The sequence below is a fragment of the Anser brachyrhynchus genome, assembly GCF_964034855.1.
Source record: "Anser brachyrhynchus genome assembly, chromosome: 9".
Taxonomy (NCBI): Eukaryota; Metazoa; Chordata; class Aves; order Anseriformes; family Anatidae; genus Anser; species Anser brachyrhynchus.
This window is the reverse complement of record NC_137703.1, coordinates 12,709,742-12,726,656: the sequence shown is the minus strand read 5'-3', so window position 1 is coordinate 12,726,656 and position 16,915 is coordinate 12,709,742. Positions and strand designations below refer to the sequence as shown.

The 16,915-nt window shown below is 39.5% G+C and overlaps 1 protein-coding gene across 1 annotated transcript in view; it reads right to left on the bottom strand.

The window, feature by feature from the left end:
* The window catches only part of LOC308200183 (uncharacterized protein), a 96,712-nt gene that overhangs the window by 1,373 nt on the left and 78,424 nt on the right, over positions 1–16,915 (bottom strand). The window contains 19 exon segments of the mRNA XM_080605443.1: positions 239–370; positions 684–822; positions 1,467–1,666; positions 2,416–2,546; positions 3,847–4,023; positions 5,267–5,435; positions 6,450–6,579; positions 7,207–7,457; positions 8,705–8,846; positions 9,289–9,497; positions 10,566–10,834; positions 11,489–11,613; positions 12,067–12,231; positions 12,898–13,136; positions 13,898–14,042; positions 14,326–14,528; positions 14,984–15,160; positions 15,790–15,881; positions 16,396–16,504. Coding sequence (XP_080461569.1) covers positions 239–370; positions 684–822; positions 1,467–1,666; positions 2,416–2,546; positions 3,847–4,023; positions 5,267–5,435; positions 6,450–6,579; positions 7,207–7,457; positions 8,705–8,846; positions 9,289–9,497; positions 10,566–10,834; positions 11,489–11,613; positions 12,067–12,231; positions 12,898–13,136; positions 13,898–14,042; positions 14,326–14,528; positions 14,984–15,160; positions 15,790–15,881; positions 16,396–16,504 — 3,204 coding nt within the window.

The following is a 16,915-nucleotide window of genomic DNA, read 5'->3' as shown; positions in this document are numbered from 1 at the left end:
AGGGCTTGGATAGGACATGCAGTGTAATTATTTCTAGGGTCAGCCTCTGTCCTGCCTGTGACTAAATTACAAGATGTCCATAAAAAGATGTGATGAGGTCCCAGTCTGATCTGACACCTGCCTGGGTTACTGATTTACAGCACAGAAATTAAAAGTCAGTTCAGTCTTCTCCATAATAGCACATGTTTTTGATAGTGGTGTGTGTAATGCAGGGTGAAATCCAAAATAGTTTTATTACCTATTCTTTCAACGTCGCAGCTTTGTCCCGTGTACAGCTCAGAACATTCACAGTAGAAGCTGCGAGAGGTACCATTGGTTGTTTCAGAGCAAACTCCATCATTCTGACAAGGACTTGGCATACATGGTCCAACTAGAAAAAGAAAGGAGAAACACTTGAGAATCTCAGAGAATCCAACCCTGAGAGAACTGTTCTTGGTTAGATTACACTGACTGCTAATGCTGGACATGCCCTGTATTTTAAGACCTATTATTTTGTACTTGACAACAGGAGTACAGGAGAGAAACACTTTCTACGATAGACCATCAAAGATCCCCTGTATGCTTATTAAAGGATTTTCTTCTGTTCAAATTATTCCATCTATCCCAGATCCAGTAATGCCCTATAAGCAGTAAGTCAAGACTTAGCATGAAAGACAAGGTGATAGGGTTAGTGGTTGACTCACTCTTGTAGCACCCACGAGCGTAGTTTGAAACGTTGCAGATTTCATCAGAACCACACTCTATTGTAGTGCAGGAGACAGTGGAGCTTTCCGTGCACTGACATCTCTGAGAGCAGTCATCAGTGATGAATATTTCTCCAATCTGGAAGACAGCAGTTAAACGTTGAAAAATACCAAACAAAATCAGCCAGGAAAATATGTATGGAGCGCTGGGGACCCATGCTACTCTCTCTAATGTCTTCCTGATGAATGGCAACATGGCATATATATATATATATATTTCAGAAGCTTGTAGTAAGAAAGCAAGCAAACAGCCTATTAACCCAGCTCTTTGAAACTTAAAGAAGGCTCAAGAAAGAAAGCAAAAGAAGAGTTTGGGGTGTGAAATCCTAGCCCCAGATTGGGTACGTGGGCAACCAACAATGTTTAATGGTTGCTGGAAATAAAGTGGCAGATGCATCCCATTGGGCCTTCAAGACAATGTGGAAAAGTATGAGGCTGTTTTTTAGTATGATAAAGGTGAAGAATTAACATGGAGGTCAGAGAGTAATCATATGCTTCCCTCAAGTGCCCGCCTTGAGTATTCTGGCAAGCAAAGTTTCAGAGGCAGACTGAGGGGTCTATTCTCTCTCCCCTTCCTCCAGAGACCGGAATATTATTAAACAAATCGTTCTCTGTTTCTAATGTAAAGTTACGTGCTGAGAACAGTGAGATTGTCAAAATAATTAGCAGAAGAAAATATTGTTTAGCACTGCCAGAGCTGTCTGGCCCGCTGAGATACTGTACCTCATAATATTTGTTGAGGTATGTGCAGCCACACTGACTATAAGGCACACATTCAAAACCACTAAGAACATAGCCAGGGAGACATTCACAGCCTTCAGCACAAGGCCATTCACACTCAGAGGGGCTGGTCAAGTCGCTGCAGGATGCTGGGCATGCAGACATGCATGAGCTGTATTTGCTGTTGGCTGGACACGGCATCTCTGTAAGAATAAGGAGAGTCCAGTTATAACAGGTTGCTGTGTGTTAGTTCTATGTTGTCTTTTCAGATCCACTTTGTAGGAGGCAAAATGATGAACATACACAGAGAAGTTCATACATATCTGATGCTACTGACATAAGCGAGTCACTCCAAAATCAGGAAGTGCATTGTGAAAGTTATTGGTATGCTGTGCTCTCAGTCTGAGATTTCAATGATTTCAAATAACTTCTCACACATTCAGGGTAGCTATCCTTGAAAGTACCAGAGCTTTCACAGCTCTGAGAAGTGTGTTTCATCAAGAATACAAAGTCACCTAACCATGGGTGATGCAGGGTGGGTATGGTTTGATGACTATCCCAACTTGGAAAAAAAAAAATGGTAAAAAGGATTTGAGATTATTGTAAGATTTCATTTAGCTTTTTTTTTTTTTTTTTTTAAGTCTTAAAGAAAAGTTAGGAATGGGGACATTTTTTTCTCTCATAAAACTTCTTGTGACAGGGGAGCTGACTGCTCTGCTTTCCTAAGTAACTTTCTAAACTGGGGTCTAAATGCAAAACATCAACATAAGACTCAGAGGAGGGGACAGAAGAGTATGGGTGTGCACTAAACTATGAGCAATGATTGAAGTGTGACTCAACATGTTATCAAAGCTAAGAAGCTTTGAAATATGGTGCTTCTAGGAAATGCCTAAAATCTCAGCTTTAGAGACTTTTAGGCAGAAACCACATTGTGTTTTTTTCCTGTGCTTACCACAATCTGTCTGTTGCCTCCAGCCTTCCATATTGACTCCTTTCTCCTGACAAGCCAGCACGTACTCCTCCAGACTGCGACATAAGGTAGTAGTGTCGTCTCTGTCCACACACATATCAAAGATGCAGCTCCTGTTTGCAACATGAGAAAGCGTTCATGCCCAATACCTTTGTTATTGCTTATCTTCAGCTGCTTTTTTGCCTGACTCTGAGTTACTTCCATTTGATCAGGTCATTTGTTGTGCTGCTGCTGCTATTATGTGATGTACTCATACACACAGAAGCAATAAGCAGGTAACTGACTTCTTGTAACAACAAGTAAGTTATTTTTTGCTATCTGCTTGTGTTTCTGACTAGCATATCTACATCTTGCTTATGGATCACTTCTTAGTGCTGCTGGGTCTTATATCTGGACTACTCACTTCTTTCAATATTTGGGTGCCCTCCCCATGTTCATATACATTGAATAGTTGTGCAGAATTCTGGTTTACTCAGCATTGTTTGCTAGTGCTACCTTCTCAACTTTGATCATCATTTGAATATCAATGGCCTGATTTTAAAAGGCATTGAGAACTGAGGTGAATAGGATCTGCAAATACATGGTATCTCAGAATCTCTCTAGAGTGAGGAGAAAGATAGACTTACATTAAGAATCAGGGTATATAACTTGAAGACAGTCATCTAGTTTGTTTGGCTTAAGATACCTTCACATTCTTCTGACAGCTAAGAGAGACTTGAAGTGGGACTATCTTTAAATGTTAGTTACAACTATATGACTTAAGAAAACTGGTAGCGACTTGGCAATTTTATGACCGATGATGGATGAATGATTAAAGTGTGGATGAACCGACAGGTTTCATACAGTTCAAAAGGAGGTGTATAGGAACTGTGTACATAGGAGGCCAGATGAACAGAAGGGATTTTATTGCAGATACCATGTTAATTATTCTCCACTAACCTATTTTTAGCACTGCTCCATGAAAGACTCAAGAAGTATTGCTAACAGCTTCAGCCTTTGTGGCTATAGCTTGAAGAATACATTTTATGAAGCTAGAATTGCTAAAAGGAATCTAATAGAGCCAAGTACTGAATGTGGAGGAGAACTTCAAGAACACTGGGAATTCCAGTTTACAGATATAATGTTTAACACTACTGCTTTATCTCTCTAGGAAAATAGGAAAGCTACTTTCTAGAGCGAGCAGAAAAGTGAAACTCTTAATAGATGGAAAGATGGATTGTCACAATTCTTTAAAAGCAAATAAGGGGTACTAAATATATCAATGATGGAAGCACTGGGCCCCAGTTCTCCAAAGACACCTAATATCCTCAATTCCTGAAAACTGAAGATGTACAGTTCTTATCAGAAACAAGCTGCAAAGCTGTTTTGGAAATGGGGAAAAAACAGACTAGATTGTTTGCAGTAGACACTTACATGGAATAGAAATCTGGTGAGACTTCAGAATGACACTTTGCAAAAGGACCATTTGACTTAGTCAGAATTTGACAATCAGAAGTTCTGTTTTCTTGTATCAGCTGATTTTCACTGCAGCCTTGGAAGAGTCCTGTATCTTGTACCTCCTCAGACTCATCTTCTAGAGTGACAGCTCGTCTGAAAATGAATTCATTATGAAACCATCAGTTCTCTGTACATCCAGCATTCATTGTACCAGTAACACCACAAGAGTATTTCTGCCTTGTGGTAGAAGTGCTAGTTTATTTCTCTCTCATGGCTTATGGCAATGGGAAGGAAATAGATAAAGCAAATCTATTTGATATAAGGAAATAGATAAAGCAAAAAATGTACTAGAACACTTCCTACCATTTCAGAGATTTGTGGATTTTTAATTCAAAAATGATAGCTGTACTCATCTCCTTGTACATTCTGCATGACACAGGTTTCATCCGTGCCTCTTTTATCCAATCCATTCAATAAAACTTGAATGTTAGTCAGAATGATATAACTGGAGTAAGCCACCATTCCTTGGAGATATTCTCACTTTCACTGAAGAACTGGCTGCATGCCTGAAGTGCCAGAATTATTCTCTAGGCATGGCTTCCACAGCCTCTTTATGCTTGACATTAGCCTACATACTGCTTTCTACTATTCTGCTAGACGAGTTTTTGCAGCCAAATTATATTCTGACAACTAATACACTTCTATTTACTTACAGACAAAAAAGTTCTGTTACTGGCTAGGAAACCTCCAAAAGCCTTTAAAAGAAAACTGAGAAAGTAGAAGGAGAGAAGGAAACTTAATTCCCTGTTTCAAGGTTCTGTATAGTCTTATTAGCGCAGAATTGGCCTGACCACAAATATCGCATTCATTTTTACTCAAAAGACTGTCCCAACTTTTTATGTATTGGAAGAAAACACAGTGTAGTCATGAAAGTAAGGAAATTAGACTCTTAAAGAACCTCTTCTGAGAGGAACTGTGAATTCATTTTGATGATTTCAGAGATACTTTCATGTTCCCGAGGGAGGGATGACATTGAACCGGGATCTGCCCTCCCTCAGGTCCATACAGCAAATCATGCACTTTATCTTTGCCAGGATCCACGAGCTTGGTAGAGACCTTATTCATCTCTGTCCCCTAGCAGTTGTAATGGCTGTGATGCCAAATAAGGACACTGAACTGGAGTAATGCAGTGATAGTTCAGGCCTTTTTTGGCTAGATAGAGGGGCAGTTATAGTTCACTGTAGTGATGAGCAGGAAAATTCCCTTCACACAGACCAAGGAAAGAAGAAATAACAGAAATCAGACAGCGCAGTTAGTCCTGGATATTAAGTATGGTTTAGTTCACTGACTTCCAGTGGCTGTGCTTGCCATGGGTATTGAGTAGAAAATTAAGTACCTGAGACGAGAGGTTTTTCTTTTCAGAGGAACTTTCCAGCTCTCACCAAATGTATTCACATTCTTCAGCAAAACGCCATTTGGGTTTGTGAAGTCGTTTCTAGGTCTCCCATCAAAGTCACCACACAAACCTTCTACTTTGTCCTTGTAGGTGTTGGCCAGCTTTAAATCTAGGAAAGTTCAGAAGAAAGAAATAAAAAAGCCATTACACAGAAATATTTCCTTCCAAGGGTATGGAAGAGGTGGAAAGAAGTGCAAAGTACTTCCACAATTCAGATTATAGTTGCTACTGTGATGTGGGCCTCATACATCACTATAAACACTGTCCTAAACTACTGTTCATATGTGGATTCACAGGATTGTTTTCTGTGCTCTGCAATATGGATCATGAAAAAAGTAATTTATTCCTGCCAATAGGGAATCTCCAATGTTATGGCACGACATCTCCACCTGAGTGCTCTTAGTGCATACAGCCTTGCAACAAACTGAATGCACGACCCATCTTTGCCCTTCACTTACTATCCACTTGCTTGTTGAGAAACAGAATTCCTATAAAAGAGACACATCCTTTCTGTATTAGGAATTTTAGGATTTGAAATGATCAGAAATAACATCACTATATTATGTTGTGAATCGGGTAGCTCTGCTTTGAACAGAGGAGGTAATGCATGTTCAACATACATTAATGAGTTGTATGTACATCAGGTACATGATATAAAAGTCCTACTTAGAAATGCTACAGAATGTTATTATCAGGAATAGACTTGAGAGGAAGCATGTAAAAGTATGCAGTCACAGTTTTTAGCTTGAGGACCTCAGTCCTGTGACTGGGTTAAGCTGGCAAAGGGGCAGATCCAGACTTCGCCCCATCATCCTGATCAGTAGTTTAAAGTAGTTTGCTTCTGTTTACATCACTCAGGCCTCACTTTACATGAAAAATAGTAGAACAGTCTGATTCTACATCCAATTTCTCCTAAATTCAGGTGCATCCAGATAAATGCCAATTTTACACTTTCTTGAGAAATATTTTTGTTTAATTTTTCTGGAAGTTCATACCACAAAAAGCCACAGGCTTAAAGGGTAAAGGTTTCTAATTTTCCCTTGGGTTTAGACTTCCTTTAGAATGAGAACATTTTTTGACTTGGGGCATAAATACTCCTGCAGATTATCTTAGCATCACTTACCTGCATTTTGATTGCCATCAAAGCTCACATATAAGCCAAAATCTGTCTCCAGATAAATTCTTCTTGTCCTCTGATATATATGAATACCTTCATGGGGACGAACAGGGGGTCTCACCCTCACACCATCCAACTAAAAGGGAAAGAATAAGTTATAACTCATAATATACCAGCCAAATTCAGATGTGGCTTCAATACAGGAAAACATTACAAATGAACATTCGTCTTTCCTAGTTTTATGTTAGATATATTCAGTAATTGAACCAGGTAAAAAAAACCCTCAGTATTCATTTTTTTTAAAGTAACGAAATCATATATTAAGGAAAGTGCTCTGGACACAGTTCTCATATAATCCTAAGAATTTTCCATTACTGAGCTAAAAAGTGTGTGTATGAGCTAATGTACACTTTTACATATCAATGAAGAGGATGGAAATAAAATTTTCCTAGCATAATTCACACTTTTCCCTACAACTGATAAAATTTTATGTGGCTTTATTGCAAGTCTTGGAGATTTGGTATTTAATTCCTAAATATCAATTTATTTATTCATTCATTTATTTTAAGTAGAATTGTATCTTTCACAGCTGTAGAGAAAAAAATATCAACACAACTGAAATCACATTTTTGTTGCCCCATAGCATTGCTCTAATAATGCAGTTAGCTTTAATACTTAAGTTCTTCAAAACAGACAATTATTACTCTAATGTGTTTTATTCCAAGAGAGAACCTTTGTGCTTTGCAGTCAGTAAGAGACTTACCAATATCTGCTTGTCCTCCCTGAATCTCACTTTGTGATTGTAAACGTTGATGAGAATCTCTTTCAGGTAAGTAATGCGTGAATTTCGATGAAGAGGATAGTTCGTGCCTTCGATGCTGAACGGTGTCAGAGTATCATGTAGATCAGGGATGGTCTGAGCCACAATATATGTGTATTTCCCTTGAAAGTGGTGCACCAAACCATCAAAGGTGACATAGTGTGGATCACCCATGATGCGGCATGTCCCAAAACCTAAAGGAGAAGAGTTTCATTACTGTTCAGTCTGCATGCACCTTTGCAAGGTCCTATCCATGGATCAGTTTAATATAGGTTAGATAAAAACAATTGATGCTAGCATGCAGTTCTCTTAAAATAAAGATAGGTGCTCAGGCATCACCCTAGTGAATGGGCACTCAGAGAGCCAACCAGAGAAACTCAATCCTCTGCTGAAAACCAGCGAGAGCCAATTGAACTGAAGCACAGCATTAGGGTTTATAGGCTTCATAGGCACTAAGCTGTGCACATTGGTCCTCTGCAGAGGAATGACTTTGCCACACAGCATGGCTTGCAGTCAGCTCTTAGAGATGTCAGTTGCATAATCCTCAGCAATGTGTTGCTACAAAATTATTGGAACATGACAAGAAGTGTGTAATTTTGAAATGCAACACTGCTGTCACACTGATTTCTTTTGAGGTTACCAAATTGATCATTGGGTTCACCAGACCTAACAATCAGATGCAGTGAGTATTGCCTAAGTATTCTCATTGACCATTGAGTGCCAACCATTATCCAAAGAGCAAAGCTGTCTTTAACACTGCTGAAGTGTCTCTGCTGTGGTATTTTGCAAAAAGGGAGCAGGGGGGAGATCAGTTTGTACTATGCTTTTGTACCGATCATCAGTATAGTAGGACCTATGCCATCCTATTCTTCAAAATTGTAGTACAGAGTCAACAAGGAACAAGCTACCTACTAAACAGTCCAATTTACCTTGGGAATATGGAATTAGCTATAACACAGCAGGGTAGACACCCGAAAATAGCAGCTTAGCCAAAGCAAGTACTGTCTGAAAAGCACCAAAGTTCTTTGACTGGCCTACTAAGTATATGTTGAGATCTGTTCTGTCCCGTTTTGCCTTTATTTTTTTGGTGTGTTTTCAAGTCAACATGCAATGAAAAAAAAGGTGGATTATTGCCAAAGGATTCACAGGCATACCTGAGTTATAATTTTAAACCAGTCAGACCGAACTGCCAATTTTATAAATGTATATAAACTTTCAAACCCTTGTTCCACTCCTCTCTAAAATTCTCTGTCTTGTACTGGAACTTCCTGTTCTGAGAACTGAGGCCTTCTTGTGGTCAATAATGTGTCATCAATAGCACTGGCACACCTGCCTTTCCATGTGGAAAAGGCTGGAAGGGCCAGGGAAGGAGCAGACACCTACATCCCTCCTCCTTCTCCAGCCTTCATGGAATAGCAAGTGAAAACTTGCCTGCACATACCTGTTGGATTGCACTTGTATTTTCCACTTTTGATCACGCAGGTTTCTTCAGAATCACAGCTATAGCTTGTACATTCGATGACACCATTGTTCTGACACTGACATCTTTTGGCACAGTGTGGAGTTATCCAGGTCTCCCCAGCCTGGACACAAGTTATGTTAATATGTTACCAAGGTGCTCAGCATTGCAATGCAGTAGAAGGTCAATAGCAAAAGGTGTGGGGGCTGGTTAGGTGCAACTTGTCCTGCTGGCCATTCCACAACTGGTTAATCCAGGTATAGTCTCACTAAAAGCCTGGGGGGGGGAACACCTCAGTTTTTCATGTTAGAATTGGAACATAAAACAGGACTAGGATAGGTTACCTTATTAACTCTGATCAACTGATTATTTTCCAATATGCCTTAATTTTGGCCTCAGGTGCAAAGTGCTCCTGCATTTCCTAATACTTGAGCCTGCAGTTTACTAAACAGATGAAAGGTGTTTTAAGTGGTAGACTGAAGATTTTTCTCTCTCTCAGTCAGTTGGACAGGGGACCAATTTCCTACAAGCTTTGCAGTCAGAGATTTGCTCCACAAACTACTTACACTGTAGTAATTGTTGTCATCATCCCTGCAGCCACAATTGCTGAGAGGTACACACTTTCCATTACTGAGCACATAATTATTATCACATTCACAGCCCTCTGTGCACTCTTCCGTCTTCTCACAAAGGGAAGAGGCAAAAATGTCATTGCATGTTGATGGGCAGGCGGAGGCACAGTTTGTGTAATGGCTGTGGGTTGGACAGGGCAATGCTGTGTGGGTGAAAGGAAAAGAACCCGTGTTATTAAATACATTTAGAAACTGCAAACTTGTGCCTGCCTGAAAGCCGCAGCTTGGCCTGTAAAATGGTAGTGTACGATTGCCTTCTTATAGCTGATTTTCATCATCAATCAGTTGATATCTTTTAGTTTTGCTATTTCATTAAAAAACAAAACAAAAGCAAAAACAAACAAACAAAAAAAACCAGGACCCTCAACGGAGCTGCTGATTGAGTTTTATTACAGGCACGTCTGAACTAGTAGCACCTGGGGCTAGGTCATTCATATTCAGTTGCAAATGCCTCTCTAAGCACTTTTAGAAATATGAATCATTAGGGAAAATTTCTTAGGTTTGTCCCTCCAGTGATGCAAAACAGGAGTATGTCTAGCTTAACCACAGACATAAACATGTGCAAGAACAACAAACGTGTATTGTCAGACTGAAAATTAATCTAGGTCTATATCCTACTTCTGCCAATGGCTAGAGATGCATAAGAGGACAGATCAAGAAACAGGGTAGCAGAGAGTGTTCCTCTGTCCAGTATTTTCCCCAGTTTGTGGCAAGGAGGCAGTAAGGAATTTCTGAGGAATTCAAATTCATCTGGCTTCTTTTTTAATCAGATAACTGGTTTGTCCTCCACAACTGTGTGACAATTAATTCTACAATGTAAAACTAAATTGGGAATGGGGGTGGGGGAGGAGGGAACGTCAAAACCCCTAAACCTACCATCCTGTAATCTTTTTTTTTTCATAATTAGTTGGTAGCTTTGTTGAATGAATGGAGTGAGGCAGTATCTCATGACATTCATTTGGCTACTAAAACCATTCTAACTCCACACTACTATCCATTACTTGTCTAGTCCTGAGTAATCAATGGGTTTAGTTCAACCTGAACACAATTCAGCACCGCAACCAAGTCATAAAATCATAATAATAGAATTACATTTTATGAGAATTTTGGTTTAATTATCTTTTATGTAACTTGTCCACCTAATACCGCTAATTCATTTTTATGCTATCAGCCATCCAAGCTTCTGATTTTTCACTCGCTTTTGCACTTACGACAGAATGTGCTGTTCCTCCATATAATGGTGATGCCTTGATTCCTACAGGTGTCCACATAAAATTGAACTATGTCGCAGAGAGTGGACTTCATGCCGTTATACTGGCACATGTCATAGATGCAGATCTTTATGAAGTCTTCAGGATTGACCAGACTATGACATGCTTTGAATTTGTCTGATTTTAGGACATCGCACTGGCTTTCAATGACCGGTTTATTCACAGCAGTGCAAGGAGGAACATCATCTTCTCTTGAGTCTGATAAACAACTGCATGTAAGCACAGAAACAGCTGCATTTGAGTTTCAAGGACATATGGGACATATATGAGACTGAGACAGAAACTGAAATGTTTGTTGCTACAGAAAGGTTCTAAATAAATAGTGCTGGAGACTGCTGCCTTCTGTCTATGACTGAAAGAGTAGCAGCAGTAAACCTGCCTGGCAATCACCATGCTCTTTCTGACCTTGGTTACTCCCCTTAAACCTGACCCTGACTAGAGGACTGACTTCCCAGCTTGACTGCAGACCTGATGTGTCACTGCGAACTTGTGTGGTGATCTGGACCCTTGGCTAACCCTGTCTGTCACTCTTGGGCATGTCCTTCAGCTGACCCTCACTGTTCCCCAACACCATCCTCCTGCTCTAAGTGTTTTCAGTGTAAATTAAACATAGTCTATGTTCACACTGTGGACTACCCCAAAGCCTAGTTCCCCAAGTGTGTATGTAGATCATTAGAATGGCTGTGGTTTCCATCTGGCCTGTACAGTGGTTTCCTGTAGTGATGACTTTTTCTTTGAGCTTCAAACTGAAGAGGAAAATCTCATATATTATAGTTCACATGTTAGAAAGTAGCAAAATGGCCAAAATAATTAAAGAAAGACTGTTTTTCAAAGGAAGATGGAAGGTATGAAGTTATGCTTACCCTGCATCACTGTCTTTTTCCACTTTCCAGCTATTGCCAAACTGTGTGATACTGACAATTGTACCATTGGGCAAGGACAGATCATCTTCACGGTTGTCATTGAAGTTACCACACATACCATGTACCTGCAAATGAACAAGAACCATATTCTAAACACAATCTGTTCTACCCCAGCTTCCCCAGTAACGTCTTACTCATTGCCTATGGAATGATGTGGTCAAAACACTAACAACAACCATCCTTGCATTAGACATTTCAGACATACTCACTGATGTCTGGCTGCACCAATAGAAAAATAAATAGTCACTGCAATAAATCTGTGATACCCTAAGACTTCAAACCATTTAATTCTTTAAACTGGATGTATTCCCCTAGCTGTGTCATCTTGTTCAAGTACTCCTTTAAAATACATGGAAATTGTTGCGAAGAGAAAAAAAATAGTAGAAGAAAAGTGTGTTAATACAGCTACAAAGAAAGATGCAAAAGCAAAATACAGGAAGGAAGAAAGCAAATGAAAATTAAATAACCAAAGCAGCAGTTCTGAAAGAGCGCCAGTATGTTTACACAGTAAATCTTACCTTTGAGAAGTAAGATTGTGGGAGGGTGATTTCCAGATAGTGATCGCCATCATATTTCACTACCACACCAAAGTCAGTTTCCACTACTATGTATTTGCCAACATTTCCAATGGACACGCCCCGCAGCCTGTTCTCCACTGGAGTGTAGACTCTCTCATTGTTTAACTGGAGACATAAATCATTTGTCAGTGTGGACATTCTTCCATGAAAGTTTTTCTGTTCACAATCTATATTCGTTGGAGTGCTGAAGATGACTCTGTGACAGTTTTAGATCCTTTACATTTCCACTATTGCACATGCCAACTATGGGTTGCAGAAATCAGCTTTTTAGCTGAGGTGAGCTGGGCATGACTCATAGCCTGTGCCTTTAACAGGGAGCTGAAAAGATCTGTGGTACTGAGCAAGCTCTTACCCTCCCATAGGGGGGATTCCCTGCTTTTAGTACTGCCATGTATCCCCAGTGCTATTCCAGACCAATATGGCACAGCTGTATTTTCCTCTGCTCGTGTCAGCTAGCTATAGGTGATTGGGTTGATGACAGGTATTGAAACGGAGAGGGCTGTTCTTTAGTTCAGGTGACAGTTCTCAGCTCCGGAGGCTCTGGGCTCCATCCCCAAGACATAGCCAATAGAACAGTAAACCCAGAACGGAAGCCTTGGGAACAGTCAGAAATTGTATTTCCCCACAACATCAAGATAATGGAGTTGCCTGTAAGGATTAAGGATATGCATACGTGTTCCTTATGAAACACAGAGGTCCTTTTTCCTACAGCTGCTGTAGTGAGCTAATTTTAAGATACTCCTTGCCGGTATAAAGAGTACTACCACCTACCAGGATTCCTTTGCTTTTCTGAAGGGTGATTCGTACACCATACAGATCTATGTAGACTTCCTTCAGGTATGTGGCCCCTCGTAGCCCTCGGTCTTCATTCTTGCCAAGGATGGTTATATTGTTGACACTCTCGCTGACGACCTCAACCAAGGTGTAGGTGCAGGTACCCACAAAGGTGTACATCAATCCATCAAAAGTGAAATAATGGGGATCTCCTGCTACCTGACACGTTGCTTGGCCTGAAAGTGAAAAAATTATCTAAGGACTTTGGACTGGATTTCCCCATGGACGCAACTGATGAAAGACATTTGCATTAGCACAGCAACCTAATCCTGATTATTATTATGTGGAGAAACTTTTGTAGAGGTATTTCAGGTTCATGACAATGGCAATTATTTGGAAATGAAAATTTTCCAGAAAGTGTCTCCTAAATTTAGTTCGTAAATTATGTATAAACTGGCAACATTGCAGCAAAAACACCTCTTTATCTGTTTCCATATGCTGTTGTAGCTACGATGCATGGTGGTTAAGAGTAATCCAGAGCTTTCCTATGTAGCAATAAAAAACCACTTAATTATTTGTGCAAATATAAGTATAAATATAAATGTAAATAAATATGCATCTATATATCTAGATATTTAAAGAACTTGCCAACACACAGGCTCTCAGAAATAGAAGTTCTTTTCAATTACTCCTAAATTTAGAACTCACAGCACTGGTGATTTGGGATTTTAATTTGTATTATCAAGACAAAAAGAACCCAAGTGACCTTACAAGCTTTTGAGCAGCATCAATTTTTGCTGACATAAATTACAGCTGAAGAGGATCTGTGATTGCAAGACAGATCATCATGTCTTTTTGTCTCTTACCACTGGCAGCAGTTAGTTGAAACTATCTTTGCCACCACACATGAAAAGATATTTATGAGAAAGCTAGGGGGAGCAGACAGATCTGATTATGGAATTGACACAGACTCTCAGAATTTTCTGGGAGGACTTACCGTTGGAATGACAGCCCAGCACGCCATCCTTGACACTGCATTCCTCTCGTACTCCACACTCCCAGGGTGAGCATACAATTTTGTTTTTAGCATTGCAGGTGCAGCGTTCATTGCAGGGATAACTGTTGAACCAGCTTTCACCCAGCTGAGGGAAAAAAAATGTAGAACTATATACTACAAGATAAATAGGCAGGTAATATCATAAAAGACAATCAAATTACTAGCATTTGAATGTGTGTGATATATATGATCACACAGCTCACTGATCAAGAAGGCTCTCAAAGTGAATCTATTTTGCTATTATTAACAGTGTAAATAATAATTGTGCTAGTGTTATTAATATATATTTATTTTTTCCTCACAGTGATAACAATTGAGATACCCTGTTCTTTCAATTCTTTCTTTAAAAAATGTCTGGAGTAACTTGCCTGGTGGTACTGGTTTTTTTCATCAACACAGCCACAGCTGCTTTCTGGCACGCACGTGTCTCCACTCAGAACATAGCCTTCCTTACAGAAGCAACCTTCCACTGGTAAGGAACTACAAGAAGTGACGGTTGAGGTGCTCACACAAGTAGAGGGACACCTGGTACCACAGCTCTTGTAGATGCTGCCTCCAGGACAGGACATTGCTAAAGACAAAAGGAAAAAATAAGATCGCTTGAAAGGATCTTGAAAGATGTCAATGAGCACTTGTTTATGGAGCCTTGGAAATATCAGCTGTATTTGCATTGAGGATGGTGGTTTTCAGTAGAGCAAAGCAACAGTTATTCTCCCAGTGCAGAAGCTCACACAAGATACACCTACCTGTATATATATATATATAATCAAACCTTTCCAAGTCACAAATAGGAAATTATTAAAGCTTGAAGGATTAGACCCAAATGTATCCAAAAGTTCATGCAAATTAGTGAATTATATTAATACTGGAATAGTATGTAAGCTGAAGCAGGCCCAGGACATGACAAAAGATAGACTATACTCAAAGCATTACATAAAATGAAATAACATACATGAAAGGTAGAGAAGAATGTGCATATTTTTTAAGTTAAATCTAGAATAAATATTTGTAAATCACAACACTCACGGCAAAGAGTAGCATTTCTCCACTCTATACATATTCCAGCATTGTTACATGACTCAGCATAGGCCTGCAGTCCATAGCATAAGGATGTTTCCTGTCCTTCAGTGAAACACATGTCATAAACACAGCTTTCAAAGAAATTTTCTGGAGGCACTTTGGTGTGGCAATCCTTGAAGAGTCCTGTGTAAATTAAGAAAGATATGTAGAAGGACAGAAAAAAAAAAAGTGAGGAATTCATCACCACCACCATCTATGTTCTGTCTTGGCAAAAATATTGAGTGCTCCAGCCTGACTTTGTCTGTTTAGTAAGTTAAACCAACCCTTGAAACTGAGCACATGCAATGAAACTTGGCTCTCTGTATCAGGCTTGTTTCTTGTCTCTTGTTTCTGCAGGATTGACACAACATAGTTTACAAAAAATAGGAGTTCCTGGCTAGGCAAGCCACTAATTCTAGACAATTGCAGGGGATCTCCAATGCAGGGAATATCTACAGAATTTCAGATAAAGTATCTGTACTACACGAAATGACAGTGCCCTCTGAACTATTTCATTTAGAAAGCAGAATGAAAGTCACTATGAATCAAAGAACAGCTATGACTCCCTGTGAACATTCCCAGAAAATTTTCAAGGACTCCTTGGTACTGTCTGAATAGTTGACATATCTTGACCTATGAATTTTATTTTGGCCACCAGAATTGGAGGTTTTATATGTTTCCAGTATGAGCTCAGAACAATGGGCAAAAGAGAGCAGACATCACAAGTAAAAGTGCCCCATCACATGGCTCAAAGTGGGCTACAAACAGAATACCTTTTGGGTCTGTGATCATGCCACATGCAGTGTTCTTCTTTGCGTCATTCTCCAGATCAGCATTGCATTTTTCTTCTATCCCACTGGAGCAACTGGGGAAAGCAAACAAAATAAAGTGTTTATTTACATCTCTTACTATTAGATCTATGGTGGAAGATTGACACATGATAACACTGCACAACAGGGTGTATTTTGTTACCGTCACAAGATTTTTATCCAGCTTCTTTGAAAGGTTGATGTAAAGCCCATCTCTGAATGGAATCCCTTTTCAATGCCATTTGGGCTAATTAAAGATTTATTCTTAAGTGAAAAAGGAGCTATGGGATACAATCAGCTAATGATTTCCAGAGAACTGAACTGAAATCCCCCACCCCCAGTCCCCACCCCTACTCAGCACACAGTTCTTTGGAAAAAAAAAAAAAAAAAAAAAGGCTTAAAGGATACAAGCCCTCTTCTCATTCCCTGTTCAATGTGAAGGGGGAGCTCCCTACTTCTAACCAGCAGTTGGAAGATGCAAAATGGTACTGGATGACAACGCCAGCAAGTGGATAGATATTTGATTTTATAGAGTTTGATTAGCAAACGTGCTTGGATTCCATTACATACATGGTGTTATTCTCAGGCACAAGCCAGCTTTCTCCAAGTTCATTGGAACTACTTGCAACGTCACCGTTGGGCTTTATGTTGTCATCATTTGGATCACCATTGAAATTGCCTGAGAGGATAAAAAAAAAAAAAAAGATTTATGGGATACATGAATTTAACACCTAGGTAGAACAAAGCTAGGTTTCAGGCTGTAAAATACACTGCAATGAACTAGTGAGAGTATATATGCAACATCAATTTATACTGGACAACATAAGAAGAGCTCACTTGTGTTTTAGACTTTGACCACTGATAAGGGCTGGCTTTCAGAGACTTAGATCAAATTGTATACCAGAAAGAACTGCTTAGTTAAAAAAAATAAATCTCTAATATTGGTGGACTAAAATTCAAATGGTGTCATTTGCACCATTACATCCTTAGATAGGTTTCTGAATTGAAAGTGCAAAACACTGAAATAGAGAGACTCGAACTAGGAAATTTCAGATGATCCAGATCAAAGAATAATCAGAAACTCCTAACA